Below are 16,001 nucleotides of genomic sequence, written 5' to 3' on the forward strand. Positions count from 1 at the left end.
GTAAAGTCCATTCAAACAGTCACTGCGTGATAGCCAAGATCATGTTTATCTATCAGACCATAATGTTCGTTAATTAAAATGTCATAGCCTGCTCCAGAAGTAACCTTGTTATCTGACCTGAGAAAATTAAGAAATCATCTTAATGTGAACTCCTAACAATGAGGCCTTAACATTTTCCTGTAGGGTGAACTCCGAAAGATTAACAAAGATATTTTCTTTTAGGTAGTCTCATTTGTCATTCTCTGTATGATATTTTAAAGGTTAAGTTAATACAAACAACATGAACTTGGTTTGTTACAGTAGATATCTAGACCAATCAAATTCCTAGTAAAGCATTCCAAAATTTTAGATTTATTTCAGTGATTAGAATGTGAATTAACTTCTCATCATTTCAGGAGATGCAGTGTCATTGCAAGAAGCAGGTACTTTCACCAAGTTCATATTCTTTCCAAATATGAAAACCTTCTATCCCTAAATTATACTTTTATTCTAATGCCTAGTGTGTCCCCTTCCCAGATGAACACCCTGTTGGCATGGGTACTATTCAAAATGGCACAAAAAGGTAGTTCATCCCCCAGTGATCTGGCAAAGTACTCCATGAAGTTTATTTCAGGTAGAGGGAAGAATGGAGCGAAAATTAAGTCTGGCTGCAGAGGCAGTTCTCAGTGATGGAGGAGACAAGTCATATGGACTTGCAATCATCATATTGAAAACTGCTCCCTTGGAGAACCTTCTAAACAATTTTGAATTGTGAAATCATTCACATGGCAATGTTACTAGAAAATAGCACATTGGCAGGGTAGAGTGAATTTAGTAGAATAAGGTGGCTGTTTATTTGTCAACCCTGCTGCATATAATCAAGTTACTTTGTGGAGCTGCAGTGATGTGTTTTGGAGGTCTGTCTGAAATTCCCAAGCCAGTGCACTGCTGTGAGTCCAGCCCAGGAGTATGGCTCTCTCTGTAGCAAGCTGCCCAAGAAGCTGAGTAACTAGCCTGCAGGAGTTTCCATCAGCACTGGGCCAGCTAGCCTAAGTCATTGTCAGGTGTTCAGTGCTGAAGTAAGTCACATCTTCTTCATAAGAAATCTTTAGGGATTCCTTCCATTTTTGAGTGTACCAACTAGTTTTTAATGGAGTTTATTACAGGAAGAAGAGTTATATGTTGAAACACAGATGTAGCTGTGGTATAAATGAGATAATGGCAGAGCTCCAATACAGCTGTGCCATGTGAGAGGGTAGATGGGACTGTGCTGGCACAGTGTGGAGCCCCTTATAGCCATTCCCCATTACCTGTGTGCTCGTGCTTCTGTGTGAGCCATAAATAGGATACAGTAAATCATGTCCATGTTGGAGACATTTGCAGCTGTTGAAGGAAGCATCTTTATCATTCTTGTAGATGTCAGAATGAATAACTGGTTTCCTTTGCCTTACCTGACCCCATCTTTGCAGTATGGAACAGTTAATAGACAAGTACTTTGCAATTCCTACAGCATAAGAGGAATTTTCTTTAGAGAGGGATGGGGGCACTCGATCTCCTCTCTGGCCTTAGCCTGCCTCCGAAAAATTAGAGGAGTTACAACAATTTGACTTGAGCTAGTGCCTCTAGCAATAGAGATGGAAATTCTTCAGTACTTATAATTTGATCCATGAATCAATTCTGGATACAACTTTCAAATGGACCTCAAAATTTGTGAAAGGGATCTTTTTCTTAAAATGTCAATTAATTTGTCCATCTATCTCATGTTAAATCTATCTTCTTTAATTGCCACCGTGTCTGTTGATTAAAATATTACAAACTCAGAGAATTTAAAATGAGCAACCTACTTTATTCACAGACAGGGTAGAGAGTTCCTTAGTAGATATTCATAAGCACTGGTATAATTTTAACTGTCCCAGCAAACACGCTCTTTACCACTTCCTTTGGGAGTGTGTATCACAATAATGGTCATATTGGTTAAGAGTGAGCCTACACTTCTTTCTGTAACAGTTATTTTGAAGTTAAAATAGGGAACTATGTACTGTACTCTTCTGAAAGGTTACAACAACAAATGCTCTGCTCTCATAAAAAAAGCAGAGAGGATTTTGTGTGTTTTATTTGTGTACTGGATTTTGCTCCATGTGAAAAGGTTAACCTCTCTGAGCCTCAGTGAACTTATTTGTGAAACTGGGATGTAAATCACCCCAAGATATGCACTGGAGGCATTTCATAACCAAAAGTGAATGAAGATGAGCAATTGATTTTAAGTTTGTATAGTTAGCCAAAAAGGATAAAATGATCATCCCCAAAGTAGGTAAAGAAATTCAGATAAAATATGATTTGGTTTTGTTTTGAAAAGCAAAATAAAGAACCTCCTCCCCAGCCTCTGGGCTTTGAAGTGAAACCTTCCTGCTGTTTTATACGTCATATGCATGGTGGATTCTAGTGTGATTATGATCAGGAATTATTACAATCTCATCAGATAGTTTGGTTTTAGGACGCGTTGGCCTTCTTTTCCTTCCCAAATTAAAACAAACCTCAATTAATTGTGCAAAATTTCCTGAAAGGTACCGCTGCCTTCATTACTGATACAAAAATTTTTGAATTCTTGTTAATATTGGTGTCTTCAAATAAGTCACCTTTTTGAGACTCATCCTTTACAACTTTCAATCTTTCTTTCATAAGCATTTTGACAGAAGTTCCCCAACTCAAATGTAAGGACAAACACTGCTGTATGAAAACAAGAAGCACATAGAAAGGAGAATTGATTTTTTTGCAGCAATTAAGTACTGAATTGTAACACATAATTGGTTTATGATAGTGGTCTATTTAGCCAAGGTTTTTACCTAAGGATTTTGATCGAAATTAAATCTTTAAACCTTTTAATCTGTAGAACACGCATAAATACTGTTTTAGATCCACAGAGGAGTTAGAACAGTAGCTTGGATACTATTCGGCTCTGCTGAAGTACCTGAGGCAGATAGTTGAGAGGCTTATGGAGTTAAAATAATTTACAAAATCAACAAGAGCTGAGCAGTTTTAGGGTGCTTCAATTACCAACAAGTGAGAAAAGTCCACATTGTCAGAAATATGTTAAGTGCAAAATTGGTACTTTTTTGGTATTTCTTAGATTGGAATGAATTTTTAATGACCCTAAGCATTATCTCAAAATGGTTTGCTCATCTAAGCGGAGCTAACGGTTTTGGCTTTTGAACACGTACTGTGTTATAAATGTTCATTATCTTTGCTAAAAAGCTTTTTCATATTATGTTTTATGATTATTGTGAGGATTTATGTGCACTATATGATATATCTGTTTATTAAAAGAGGGAGTATGTCCAGTGTGAGAGATGAGGTGGAGTCTAAAAGGCAGGACTTAGAAATCATGGCAACTCTCTACTCCCCTCTAGAAGTTGCCGCTGACCACAAAGACTAGTGAGTATCAGACCTGTGAGGTGACAGCTGGCTTGAGATTGCACCCTTAAATTTTCCTGTGTGAAGTGAGCTGACCATATTTCTGACCTGTAAACTTGTGCAGACTTAACTGATGAGTAAAAGGGGCTTTCCCCAGGCTCTCATGGCTGCACAACTCCTGTGCAGGTTCATGTGGGTACGCACAAGTGTGCTAGCTTCAGTTCAGCAGGAGCAGCCTGCAGGGCCAGCCAAATCCAGTGGCACTGCAATGTGCCTGCCTTCCCTGGCCACCGACCACTGTGCCTGTCCAAACTGGTCCCCAGTGCATGTTTCAGCCAGCCCCTGGAGAGTGCACAGCTGCCCATCTGCCCTTGGTGAAGTTCCCACTTGAATGTGTGCACGCTGCTGGAGTTACTGGTTTATCATGGGGTTTTGAGAAACCTGGTCTAGTGGAAGGTGTCCTTGCCCATGGCCGGGGGGGGTTGGAACTAGATGATCTCTAAGGTCCCTTCCAACTCTAACCATTCTATGATTCTACAATTGTGTGCTTAGTCACCAATAGACAATATGTAGCTATAGCTTCACTTAAACCTCTGCATTCTCACCTCATTATCACCTCCCGGCTGAGTGAGCAAGAGGGCAAGATTCCAGCAACAATTTATATTGAGCTGGAGGCTTAGTGTGGGTGGGCTAGGGCTTGGTTAAAGGCAAAACTCAAATTATGGCTCAGGTGAATGCTGTTGTGAAAACAACATGCCCACAAAGTGTGTTTGTAACCTGGAATGATTCAGAGGAGGGGACAGTATGGGACATGTTCGTGAATGAAGCTAATGGAGTGGCACTGTAGCAACAGCTATGTTGCTCCACGCCTATGGCAACAGGAGATTGTAGAAATGGGATTTTTATAGAAGTGGGAGTTGTTCAGATGGTCCATAACAGCATCTTCTATTGCAAAGGAGCAATTTTCCTCCCTGTGGAGAAGCCTATGGCCTGCCCAAAATGTTATGTATATCCCAGTGTAGAACAAAGACCATTTGGATATCCATAGCTTTAGAACAATAACTATCCTTGAAAAATGTCATGTACAAGACAAGATTAGAATAATACATGTAGGCCGTTATTGGTCTTGTTTTGCAACTGTTTGAAGCTGAATTGTGTATTTCACAATACACCTTTACCTCACACAGCCACTGCTGAGGATGTAGAGAGCTCAATCTAGACTGGATAAATCCTCCAGTCAAGTGCTTGAAGTTTTAGAAAAGGGGCATGGATGTCAGGTCTCCTGGGAATTTTAAACAAGTGCTTCCTGGATCGCTTGGCCTCAGTTCTTAGGAGATACTTGTTACTGAGACTTATCTTTTTTTGGTATTTCAATTATCCATCTGCAAAATAAGAGTGGTAATACCTTAAGAACTCTGTGGGTAGTAAAAACTTTTAAAAGCATATTGATATCTTCTAATGAAAGATACAAGTATGTGATAAGGATAGTATATTATGGGATGGACTGTTATCTGTTCTGTTTCATAGCTATGATTTATGTGCCCTACTAATGACAAGAGATAACATTCACTTTGATTTACAAAAGAGAAATCGGATATTTTCTTGTCTCCGAATATAACTTTTATGCAATTATTATTATGACAGTTCTTGCAACTTCTATGGAAAATGAAAACTGCCTTTTGAAAAAAGCATTACCTGAAAATGACATACTAGGAGATAGACTTCTTATAAATATCCCCTAGAAGACGGTTATCATGGAGCAATTACATATTAACTGGCTGCAATCATACAGATTCTGCTGTGTAATAGGGATTTATCAATTTGGTCATCACTCATTAATTTTCAAGGTGAAATTTCCACCATTCCATTGAAATGGTTGTAGAGATATTTCTGTGAGTGCTTTGTGGTACATGATATGTGTTTAGATGTCTGATAAAAATATGTCTGATTTAACAGGACTCTTGCCAATTATCTGGTGTGGAGGATGGTTTATTCAAGGTTATTTAACCTCAGTAGACGTTTTCAGTATCGGTGGCTGGAATTTTCTCGGGTGAGTTAGAGTTTTTACAGCATTTTATAGTATTTACTATGGTACTAGTGTTGACACTATTGACTTCCCTTATAGTTGCTTATACCTTTGCAAAACATGAAATGTTTTCCATGCTGGATAAATTTATTGAATAAACTTTCTTTCGTTAGACATACATATTCTTGTAGACGACACTAAGGAAAAGTGTCTTTTAGATTATGTTAATGAGTTTTTGAGACCTTGCTTTAAAAACCCTAGTCTTATGCAGAAAATTGAAAGCTGGAATTTTTTGAGTTATGTGCCAGGTCTGTGACCTGTGCTATTGCTGCAGGCCAAACCTGTTTGGCCAAAATCTAAGCTTTTGAAAAAAAATACTGTTTACTCATGCATTAATATAGCTCTGGTAAAACAGAAGTCTAAGATTTAAGCTTTTTTAATCTTGCTCAAGTCCCTTTCATGCTTTAGTGCCAGCTTTACATGAGCTCTGGCACATCCATACACCCACCTTTTCCACAGAGAAGCAGATCAGGTGCCTTCCAGATTGGGTTTGCAGAAGCCCCAGAAGACATTAGTCACTGTCCCAGGCTATGAGAGCCCAGCTAATCACCTATTAATATGGGCATTTATGTAAAACATATATATTTGATTAAGTGAACCCTGAATAGAAAGCTATCCTGATAATTCTGCTGGCAGCGTGAGAGCTCTTTAAGTAAACCAAGGATGAAACAAAGTGAAAGGCGCTTTGTCTTGTTTCCAAGCTACTTCAGTTTAGGTGGTGAACTTTTTGTTTGTCATTATGAAAATTAGCTGCTTGGTGACACCATGACAACAGGAGGCTGGCATGATGCTGCCAGTGGTGTGGTACAGGGTGCTTTGTCCTCCCTGATGAGGCATGCAGATTGCTAATTGAAGCACCCATAATGTCTTTCCTTGAGTAGTACTGGAATAGTTCCAAGTTGATCACATACCTAAAAATAAACCCTAGTAGCTTGATGGAAACTACACAGGAAAGGCAGTCTCTTGTAATTCTGAAGTTATATTCAAATCAGGCTTGTTAAAGATGCCATTTTCTTCATGCAAAACTGTGAGAAACTGGCTGTCAGAACCACAGCAACAAGTTTGCAAGTGTGTTCCCTCCTGGGATATTTCTTGCTAGCCAGGTAAAACAGATTGATGCTGCCCATCAGCCATTCTGCAGCATAATGATGAATTATATTGAGTTATATTATGGCCAGAAAAAACTCTGGAAAGAATCTTTAAGCTTTGGATACCGTACATTTTGATATGTTAACTAGCTGCTGTCACTTCTCTGGTCACTTTCTCCACAAGCTTAAGGAGAAATCTAATTCAATTTATTCAGTGCTTATTAACAATGTCATCAAGGGTTTCATTTAAGTGGCTGTGAAAACTTAAGAAAAGCACAGTAAGGGTAGTGAGTCAGCAGCTCATTCTCATTATCTGCCCCTGGGACCTGGAGCTGGAGAGTTAGTCAAGTGCAGTAAACAGCAACAGCTAATAGTTAAGAGCTAAAGCTAAGCACAGTAAACAGCTCAGGGGAACAGACTTCATGAGTCAGCAGAAAGGACATGAGAAATGGAGTACAGGGCAAAGGCTTTGTGGAACAGATTTGTCCAGTCGGAGGCTGGAGGACTACAGACACACAGGTCCTCTGGGATCATAAAAAGGACCCATCAGCCTCTTGCCAGGTAAGCGAAGAAAACATTCAATGACTCCTAAAAAGACATGACCATGAGATGAATCAGGTTCTCATTTTCTATTGGTGACTTCTACATCTAACATATAGAAATCTTGGCATCAAGGCACTGAAACTCTTTGCAAAGAGAGGTAAAAAGACACAATGAAACTTCAAAAAACTTCAGGTTGGGAAATAGGACAAACCTGCTGACTCTAGAGAAAGCACTTTGATCACCACATCAGCAACTATCAGCGGCTCCTCTGCAGTGGTGCTTTAAGTCGTTGCAAATATGCAGTGACACCTGGGGAAGAGATCCATTAATTGTGTTGTGGAGCTCTGAATTGACTGGGAGGGCTTGAAACGTGCTATTTATAGTCACTGTTACTACCTAGACTATTGTGTTTTAGAATGGTACATTAATATTAGGAGGACCATTTTGAGGGCGTTCTAGTTGGCTGTTGTAACATAAATATCAATAAACCAGCTGTGAGATATAATCTATTCCCCTCAGCTCTATTTTTATTGGTCTCACAGCCTGTGCTGCCTTTCTGTCCTCCTTACAGTCAAACCTCCCTCAAAATAACGGTAATTATTATGTTGTAATAATAATATGTCACAGTCTAAAAGCCAGCTCTGTCTCCTGACTCTTTTTTGTGGCTGATGTGTAGTCAGAGCTTTCAGAAGGAATTTCAAGCTCTGATGACTAATGTCATGACTCCCCTTCTTCCTCTGCATCAGAAAAAAGCTCCATTGGGGTTTGCTTGGGTGTCCTGGAGAGAAATTTTCTTGTCTTTTTCCTCTTATTTTCTTTTTTTTTTTAATTTGTTTTTCTTTTTTTTTTTTTAATACTGTTGGAAGTTTTGAAGAATTTGGAAAAGAAGCATACTGTTACTTTATTATGTATTAGTTTGCCTAATGTGGTTTTCTTATAGAAGCAATGTTCCCTCTGTCATTGAAAATCTATTAGTGCACATACAGTATTAATAAAAAGTGTTTGAAAATGCAATTCACTGGTGTATTTAAGTATGAGTCATTGATTAAGCTTAATTACAGACAATATGATGGAGAAAATCAATCTTTGAACTACCAAAATATCTGACCTTCAATAGCTGAGGGTTAAGCTACTCTGGAATTTTCCAATGAAATCTTTTGCTGTTGGAAAACAACAAATCCAAACCCTGCAGTTTTGCTAGAGCTTTAATCTTAGGCTCAAAGGAGGAAAAGACTGGGAAAAAGTAGAGGCTCAGAAACTGCTAGATCAGTGTTTCAGAGACGTGTGTAATCTCTAAGAGGCCAAAATCCTATCCCACCTGACCTGGTCCAGTGTTGACTGTACTTTGCTTTTACACAGTCACCAGGTGTTAACTACTGCACTAGGATTTTACTTGTTCTCTGTGAAAAAGCTTAAGTTCCTTAAGGGGAAAGGGAACTCTTTGGACCTTGAAAACAACAAAAGTTTCTCAAATCAACACTGTTATTGCTTACATGGACCCATCTCTTATTCTGTTGTGTGTGCTTTTTTAAAAAATGAACTTCCACTTCGACAAGAAAATGTAATGTTAGCTGAGTAAGTGTCCACAGTAGCAACATTCTTCCTGTGAGAAACAAGGCAGCAATGTGCTTGAACTCTGCTTGACTTGTTCATTGGTACGTTGACCGTTCTTGACTATTACTTAGCACTTGATGAAAACAGAAGTAACTGTAGAGTATCATTACTGTTTCCTTTTGGTAGCTATGTAACAAATGTGCTTTAGACTATGCCGTATGTGGATGCAGACCTGTTCTTCTTAAACAGTACGATGTTGTGACCTACTATGTGTACCTGCCGACAGGTGATCCACGGAACCACTTCATTGCTGCCTCAGTGGGATAAATGTGTGGACCTTGTCGAAAGTGCACTCCCTTACGTTGTGGGTAAGATGTTTGTGAAGGCCCATTTTCAAGAAGACAAGAAAGAAATGGTGAGTCCTCTGAGATCTCTGTCTAGAACCTTTAAATGACTGGCTTCCTCCTCAGAAATTGCCTCTGACGTTAGACCAAAGTTTAAAAAGAGACAAGATTCTTAAAAATACTTTAATTGAATTAAAAAAAAAAAAAAAAAGGAGAAAATGGAACATATTCAAAGAAATGTCACCTTTCTGTCCATCTGGGCACTGTCCACCCCTTCCGTATGCAGCCCTTCAGACAAATATGTAACCAGATCAAAACCAGGCTAATTTGTGTAAATAACGACAGCCAGGCTGTGCAGGAACAGAGTGAAGGGTATTGATGAGAAGTGGTTTAGTCTGTCTAGTGTAACTTTTTATAGTAAAGTTTTTACTGACGAGTTAAAAAGCTGGTCAAGATCTCTTTGTTTCAAGGCTACCCTTTTAAAGATGACTCTGTCACCTCTGTAGCCTAAGCAAGAGAAATGTAACTGATGTCTGGCCCAAATTAAAGGAGTCTTAGAGCCACATAGTGAGAGTTTATATTTGTGATGAATATTTTTTGCTCAACAGTGAAGGAAGGTATTCTTCCATGCTGCTGAGTCCAGAGAATAGCTTTTAGCTGGATGTTCATCCTTATTTTAAACCTTCAAACACAGCTACATTATCACTTCCCTTAATAATATATTCCAATGATTAATTAGCCTTCACAATAATTTATGAGTTATTTTCAGTTCACTTTTTATAGAATTTTCCAATATCTGCTTTTCCAACCATTGATTTTCCAAGAGTAATCAGTTTAAAATGAACTAATTTAGTCATTGAACTTAGCTCTCAGTGCAGGAGAGGCACAACCGTTTAGGGAACATGTGAAATAGCATCCTGCGCTGGGAGCAACAGCTCTGTGATAGTCCTGCACAGCCCTGCCTCACTAGCCTGAGTTTGTCTGTTTGACTTTATCTAGTTTGACTGTTTTCTCAGGGAAGAACTCCATTTTAGACAGATCAACACTCTGATTTGGCTTGTCCAAATCTTTATGACGTGTGCTTCCCTCTCAGGTTCTGCATTTTTTTGGCTACTTGGCTTCAGCTGGAGTTTCATCTCTGAGATCCAGCTTTTCCTGGAATTCCTGATTCTTGATCAAGTTGTAATGTGCAGTTTGGCAGTGTAGTGGCAAAAATATTTCTGGGATATTAAACAGTATGACCTCTGCACAGGATAAGAAGGACTATAAGAAATGTGCATTTTATGGAGGGGATGAACATTTTTTTATGCTTTACATGTAAGAGAAATTTATGAGAAGCTGGCAGAGTGGAGAATGGTTTGCTGTTGAAATGTGAGCTAATTAAAATATTTCTGAGCATGCAAATTCCCTTCAGACCAAATCTTTGAAAAGAGTATCTGAATTCACAGTAGCAGCCATAGTAAGAAAATACATATAAAATATATAGCATAGATCATAAGATTCAGACTTATAGTGAACTGCCAGTGGAGATTAAAATTAGATGCAGGTGAAATTTGTTGCAATCCATTTAGAAGTGTGGTTTTCAAGTTAGTAATTTGTGGTGTTATCATTTTCATTTCACTGTTTTCTGTTCTATTTCTCTTTCTTAAGCAGTAAGAAAGCACTTGAGAAAAGCACTCTTATTTGTACAGATTCCTTTCTTTTCCTGGCTTATAGCATATATCTGTCTATGATAAGCAAATCCTGAGTTATGGATAATATGGATTCTTTTTCGCCCAGGTTTTGTCACTGATGTTTCATACCTTAGATATTTCTCTCCTTTTATCAAGAAAGACATTATTTGTGTCTAAATATAGCACTGTTTCTAACCCAGAATGCCTGCAGTGTTTCTTAGAGCTATGCCTGAGCAGTTTCAGTAATAACTTTGATAGCAGGAATAGATTTCTCCCCCTTCCCCCCTGCAGCTACAGCTGGTGCATAAAGCCTAAGAATACACCAGGGTCCAGCTGCAGAGCTTGAGTTTGAACTTGTAACCTCCAAATACAGGGAGTTCACCTCATTAGTGCACTAAGTTAATTGAGTCAGTGCTCTGTCATCAATATCTTTAAGTTACCCTATTCCCTGGGATGCAGTTTACTGTGAGTGTTGACTGTTTAGTCATATTTAATGCTAGACCTGTTACAGTTGTTCCATATTGTCTCTAAAAATAAGAAAATGTTTTTTGAACAGGGTAGAAAAAAATGAATAATCAAAGGAGCTTTGCCATGTTTTGTCTGGCTCCGCCACAAATAAAAAACAGTTCCAGATTAAAATATACATCTGATCCATAAATGGATCAGATTTAGCTAAAGGTAATGTTACTTTCCAGGATTTAATCCCACTTTAAAGGATATTCCAGAGCTACCAGATCTAAAATTAAAGAATAAAATCACATAAATCTCCACTACTTGACATTTTCAGTATTTTTAAATGTAACATAACCGATAACACAAAGATCCAGTAAGTCTTCATGTAATGATTATCTGTCATGTCTCGGTGCTGTCTCAACTCTGGTTTGGTCTGTGCTAAAGAACTCCAGCGGTGGCTCGTCCCCCCGAATCACCTCACTCTTGCAGTATGCTCAGTGACTATATATCATGAGGTTCATCTGTTGATAGAAATAGAAGCAGCTGATTGTGTACACCTTTCTGGTCTGTGCTGCCAGTCGGATGCATCAGCATGAGGACTCTTCTGCTCTTTAGACTGTATAATGTATTTCTCAGCCCTTAGATTTCTTCTTTTCTGTCATTTCAGGGTTTTCTTCGTGTGCGGTACTCATTAAACATTCCTTTTTTTTTTTTTTTTTTCACTTGCTTGTGATATGCTCATGGCTTTGTACATGTTGCCTGAAGAAGCAGCCAAGCTAAAATGATCGTGGTTTGCCCTAGCTTTGCACAGATGCAAGCTCTCACTGGTGGTTCAAGACCACGGAAACGGTTAAGGCTGCTGAGTGTTGTGAGCCATGGCCTCTATCCCTGCAAAAACTAAAGGTTAGGAGTCCTTCACAAATACAGCTAAATACAGGCTAAATATTTGGATACTGCTTTGTATTTGGATCATGATACTGTCAGCCCAAATGCAGTCCTTTGGCAGTATTAAAAAGGCGTGTCTCTGTCTGACACAAACCAAACAAGGCTACAGATGCTCTCTCTGCAGAAAAGGCTTTATTTTTGCAAATGACTTGCATCTGGCTCCTTCTTCTGCATGGGCTGATGATTTAGAACCAAAGTGCCAGAAATCTCCCCAGATCACTGCAAATGTCCCAGTATATTTTTATGGTTTCAAGACAGAGATTCTCACAATTGTGACATGAAAGAATCAGCAATGAACAGGTTGTGTGGTATGCCTGAGGGAAAATAAAATGGAAAGAAACTTATTTTCAGAAGAAGTGTCTGCAGAAAGAAGAAATCAGCCTTAAAAAAACCCCCAGCACATACTGTCTGATTTGAAATCAATCATGGTCTAACCAAATCCATTGCTCCTGTGTCCAACAAACCTTTTCTTATAATGATTCTGCCATGACATATTTTACTGGAGTGAGGTTTGTTCACTGTTTTACAGATGGAGGAGGTGACTGAAGGAATTCGCTGGGCTTTTATTGACATGTTGGAAAAGGAAAATGACTGGATGGACTCTGAAACGAAAAGAAAAGCTTATGAAAAGGTAACAAATAGAAATGTTGAATGGGTAAAATCCTGTTGCGGTGAAGATTTGACTTGAGGGAGAACAGAATGTCATGGACTGTATTTGCAGTTCCAGTTAATTACCCATTGTTTCGTTTGTGAAGGGACATGTGCCACAATTGTTTTGCCAGAAGCTGAGGCATCTGAGCTCCTGCTTCTCTGCTGAAGTTATTTTTTTTTCCTCGTTCTTCCTCCCTTGCCTTCATCTTTCCCCGTCTGGCTCTGACTCACGTAGACTCTGAGGTCATTTCAGATTTACCTGTGCAGTGGCTTCTCTTCACAAGGTCTTCATCTTGATTGGGATGTGAGGGGAACACCAACCTACAAACAGAAAACAGTGTCTAAAACATCTGGGACAGCTGAGGGTGTTTGGCGTGAAGATGGAGGATCCAGCCTAAAAGGGTATATGAGAATAGTACAGGTCTTGTACCTTCTCCAGTGTCACGGTGGGAGGCCTACCTTGAAAGCCATTTTCCAGGAGTGCAATGAGCAGCCCAACCTAGCACCCATGTACCGACAGAATAGTGCCGATTATGAAATGTTATGATCAAGGATGGCATTACTGGTCCCGATTACTTTCATATGGAGTGACAATAAAATGCAGGACATAAAGGTGAAAGTAGGGGGCAGTACTCAAAGCTCCCTTTTCACTCTATTCGCACCTTTACAGCATGTGGTACGTGGAAAGGGAGCTTGTCCAAATGCAGAGTCCAGCAGTTGGAAGAGTCGTAAACAAATAAGAGTGGAGGGCAATGTGCAATGTATCGGACTGTGTCCTTATTTGTTGAGGCAATGGGATATCAATGAATTGGTAAATAAGCCCTTTGAATAAACTGACAGGCAAGTGTAGCTGAACTTTTCCTACTCTCTGTGCTTGAATAAAAATAGAGGTGTTTTGATTTAAAAACAAACACGGACTTCAAAGTTTTTTGATAGTTCTGATGAAAAAGCTGTTGAGACATTTTATCGTTGGGAAGTTTTAAATTCCATATACAGCCCATTTACATTTTATACAGCAGTTCTCTTCACAGATGTGCAAATGAAATAGAGCTGCATAAACGCACCAATAAACTCTGTAGCAAGAGAACAATAGTAAGATGCCATTTATTTCCCGCTAACCTGATGGAAAAGGGATTACAGTTATTACTGCTTACTGGCTGTTATGCTTGGTTTTTTATTAGAAATAGCCTTAGAAATATAATGATCTGTAATTTAGATATTTGACAAATTTGGTGCAAAATAAGAGCAAGAAGATTTTCTAATTATTTCCTTAATAGATATATTTCTATATAACTTTACAGGCATATGCAGTTCTGTTGTTGATTTTTCTAGCAAACAATCTGCTTAACCATTTTCTCCAAAATTTGCTACCTGCCTTTCAGAAGAAAAACAGTACAAACATTGCTGCAAACTAATAAACTCCCTAAAAAGCTCTCCCTTTCCCAATATAGGAAGAGTTTTGTTCAGAAGGTAGGTTAAGTCTTTTGTAGGTAGAGATGCCTGTGTCCCTCTCTTGACACATTTAGGAAGCTTATGACACTTTACTCACAATTTAGGCATCACCTAAAGTTTCTGAAGTTAATGGGGTGAGTTTGGGCCAAACAATGCATGACAAACTAAATTGAAGCAGTACAAAAAAAATAATACTACAAGCCATAGTACTATGAGTAGCAAATGGTTTAAGTCCATTCTCACTGATTTGAACAACAATTTTATAGTTTACTGACATAGGAACAAAGTCAAGCTTGTAAAACACAAGTGTTATATAATGACTTAAAAACTGCAACAATTACGCAGTAGAACTTAGGACTGTATGTTTAAGTTCAGACTCACAGAAATGGCTGCTTGGCCAGAAGGGAAGGGTCTAGAGAGACATTTTGGTAGGTTTCCAGACATGGAACTTGTGTGTGTTTATTAAATACTATTTATTGCTAATGATAGATGTTGGATTTACCCTGAGGCATTTGAGTGGGCATGTGTGTAATTCAAGAAATAGATTCATAAAATGTATGGTCAGATAATTCTCTGGGGAAATCTAAGATTTATAATACAACAGAACCTTCAAAATATGTTACTCTGTTCCAATGAAATCTCATGAGGCCAGCACATTATGCTGTCACTTTTTAAATAATTACAATTTAATAAAGTAGCACAGACAACAGGAAATTTGAAGTGGGGATTGTTTGGTTGTTTTAAAAAAACCAAACAGTATTACTTTATTACTTTCTTATATAGGTCTGTAAAAGTGACATTTCTTTGTCAATAAGTGTCACTCACATCTGTGAGGATAGTGCAAGTGCCATGGATTTCACAATTTAGGAAGGAGCTTAGTTTGTTCTTGAATTGTATCATCCTGGAGGTCTTCGCAGGTTCGCTCTTCATTTTTGACCACTATCAAAATAGAAACTAGTGTTATGACAGGGTGCAGTGGGATGCTGAAAGTATCATCTTTCAGATGAAGGCTAGAAAGGAGTCTGCTTTGATCTTCTGTATAGGCAAACTGTAGTATTTTAGCCAATTATTGCTGGGCTGAGCCAAATAACACATAAAACAACTGTTCTAGTTCTCTGTGGTTACTAACACCTCCATGATATTTTTTTATTAGGGTAGGATGTCCTGCTTGGAAATAAATTTCAGTCCTGTGTGAGCATCTTCTGCTTGTTCCTTTTTCCAGAACACAGGATGGCACCTACTGCATTATTAATCTGATATCCTTCTACAATAAGGTCACCTGCCTCGTGGACAAAGGGAAAACAGTGGATGTAGTTTTTCTGGAATTTAGTAAGGTTTTGGATACAGTGATTCTATTCTATGATTCTGTGCTGCCCCTCATGGCATCTTTCTGGACAAGTTGTCCAACTGTGAGATGAGCAGGTACATGGGGCACTGGGTGAAGAACTGGCCAAATGTCAGAGCTCTAAGGGTTGTAATGAATGGGAGTACATCTGGCTGGCGACTGGTCAACAGCAGTGTTCTTCAGGGCTCAATCCTAATAGTCCTGTTCAATATTTCTATCAATGATCTGGATGCAGGAGTTGAATGCTCCATTAGCATGTTTTCTGACAACACTAAACTGGGAGGTGCTGTTGACTCTCTGAAGGGACAAGAAGTCTTGCAGAAGGATCTAGATAGGTTAGGCTACCGGGAAATGATTAATGGGATGAAATTTAAGAAGTCCAAATGTCAAATTCTGCACCTGCGGTGGAGTAATGCTGGACACAAGTATAAATTGGAAGTTGGGTGGCTGGAGACCAGCCCTGCAGAAAGGGATCTG

General features: G+C 38.8%; 1 protein-coding gene across 1 annotated transcript in view; it reads left to right on the forward strand.

Annotated features, from left to right (window-relative positions):
- The window catches only part of PHEX (phosphate regulating endopeptidase homolog, X-linked), a 106,484-nt gene that overhangs the window by 37,535 nt on the left and 52,948 nt on the right, over positions 1-16,001 (forward strand). The window contains exons 10-12 of the mRNA XM_014960422.1: positions 5,347-5,440; positions 8,948-9,076; positions 12,606-12,707. Of these exons, the coding sequence (XP_014815908.1) occupies positions 5,347-5,440; positions 8,948-9,076; positions 12,606-12,707 (325 nt within the window). The remainder of the gene's footprint in view (positions 1-5,346; positions 5,441-8,947; positions 9,077-12,605; positions 12,708-16,001) is intronic.

The sequence above is a fragment of the Calidris pugnax genome, unplaced genomic scaffold, assembly GCF_001431845.1.
Source record: "Calidris pugnax isolate Ruff unplaced genomic scaffold, ASM143184v1 scaffold188, whole genome shotgun sequence".
Lineage (NCBI taxonomy): Eukaryota > Metazoa > Chordata > Aves > Charadriiformes > Scolopacidae > Calidris > Calidris pugnax.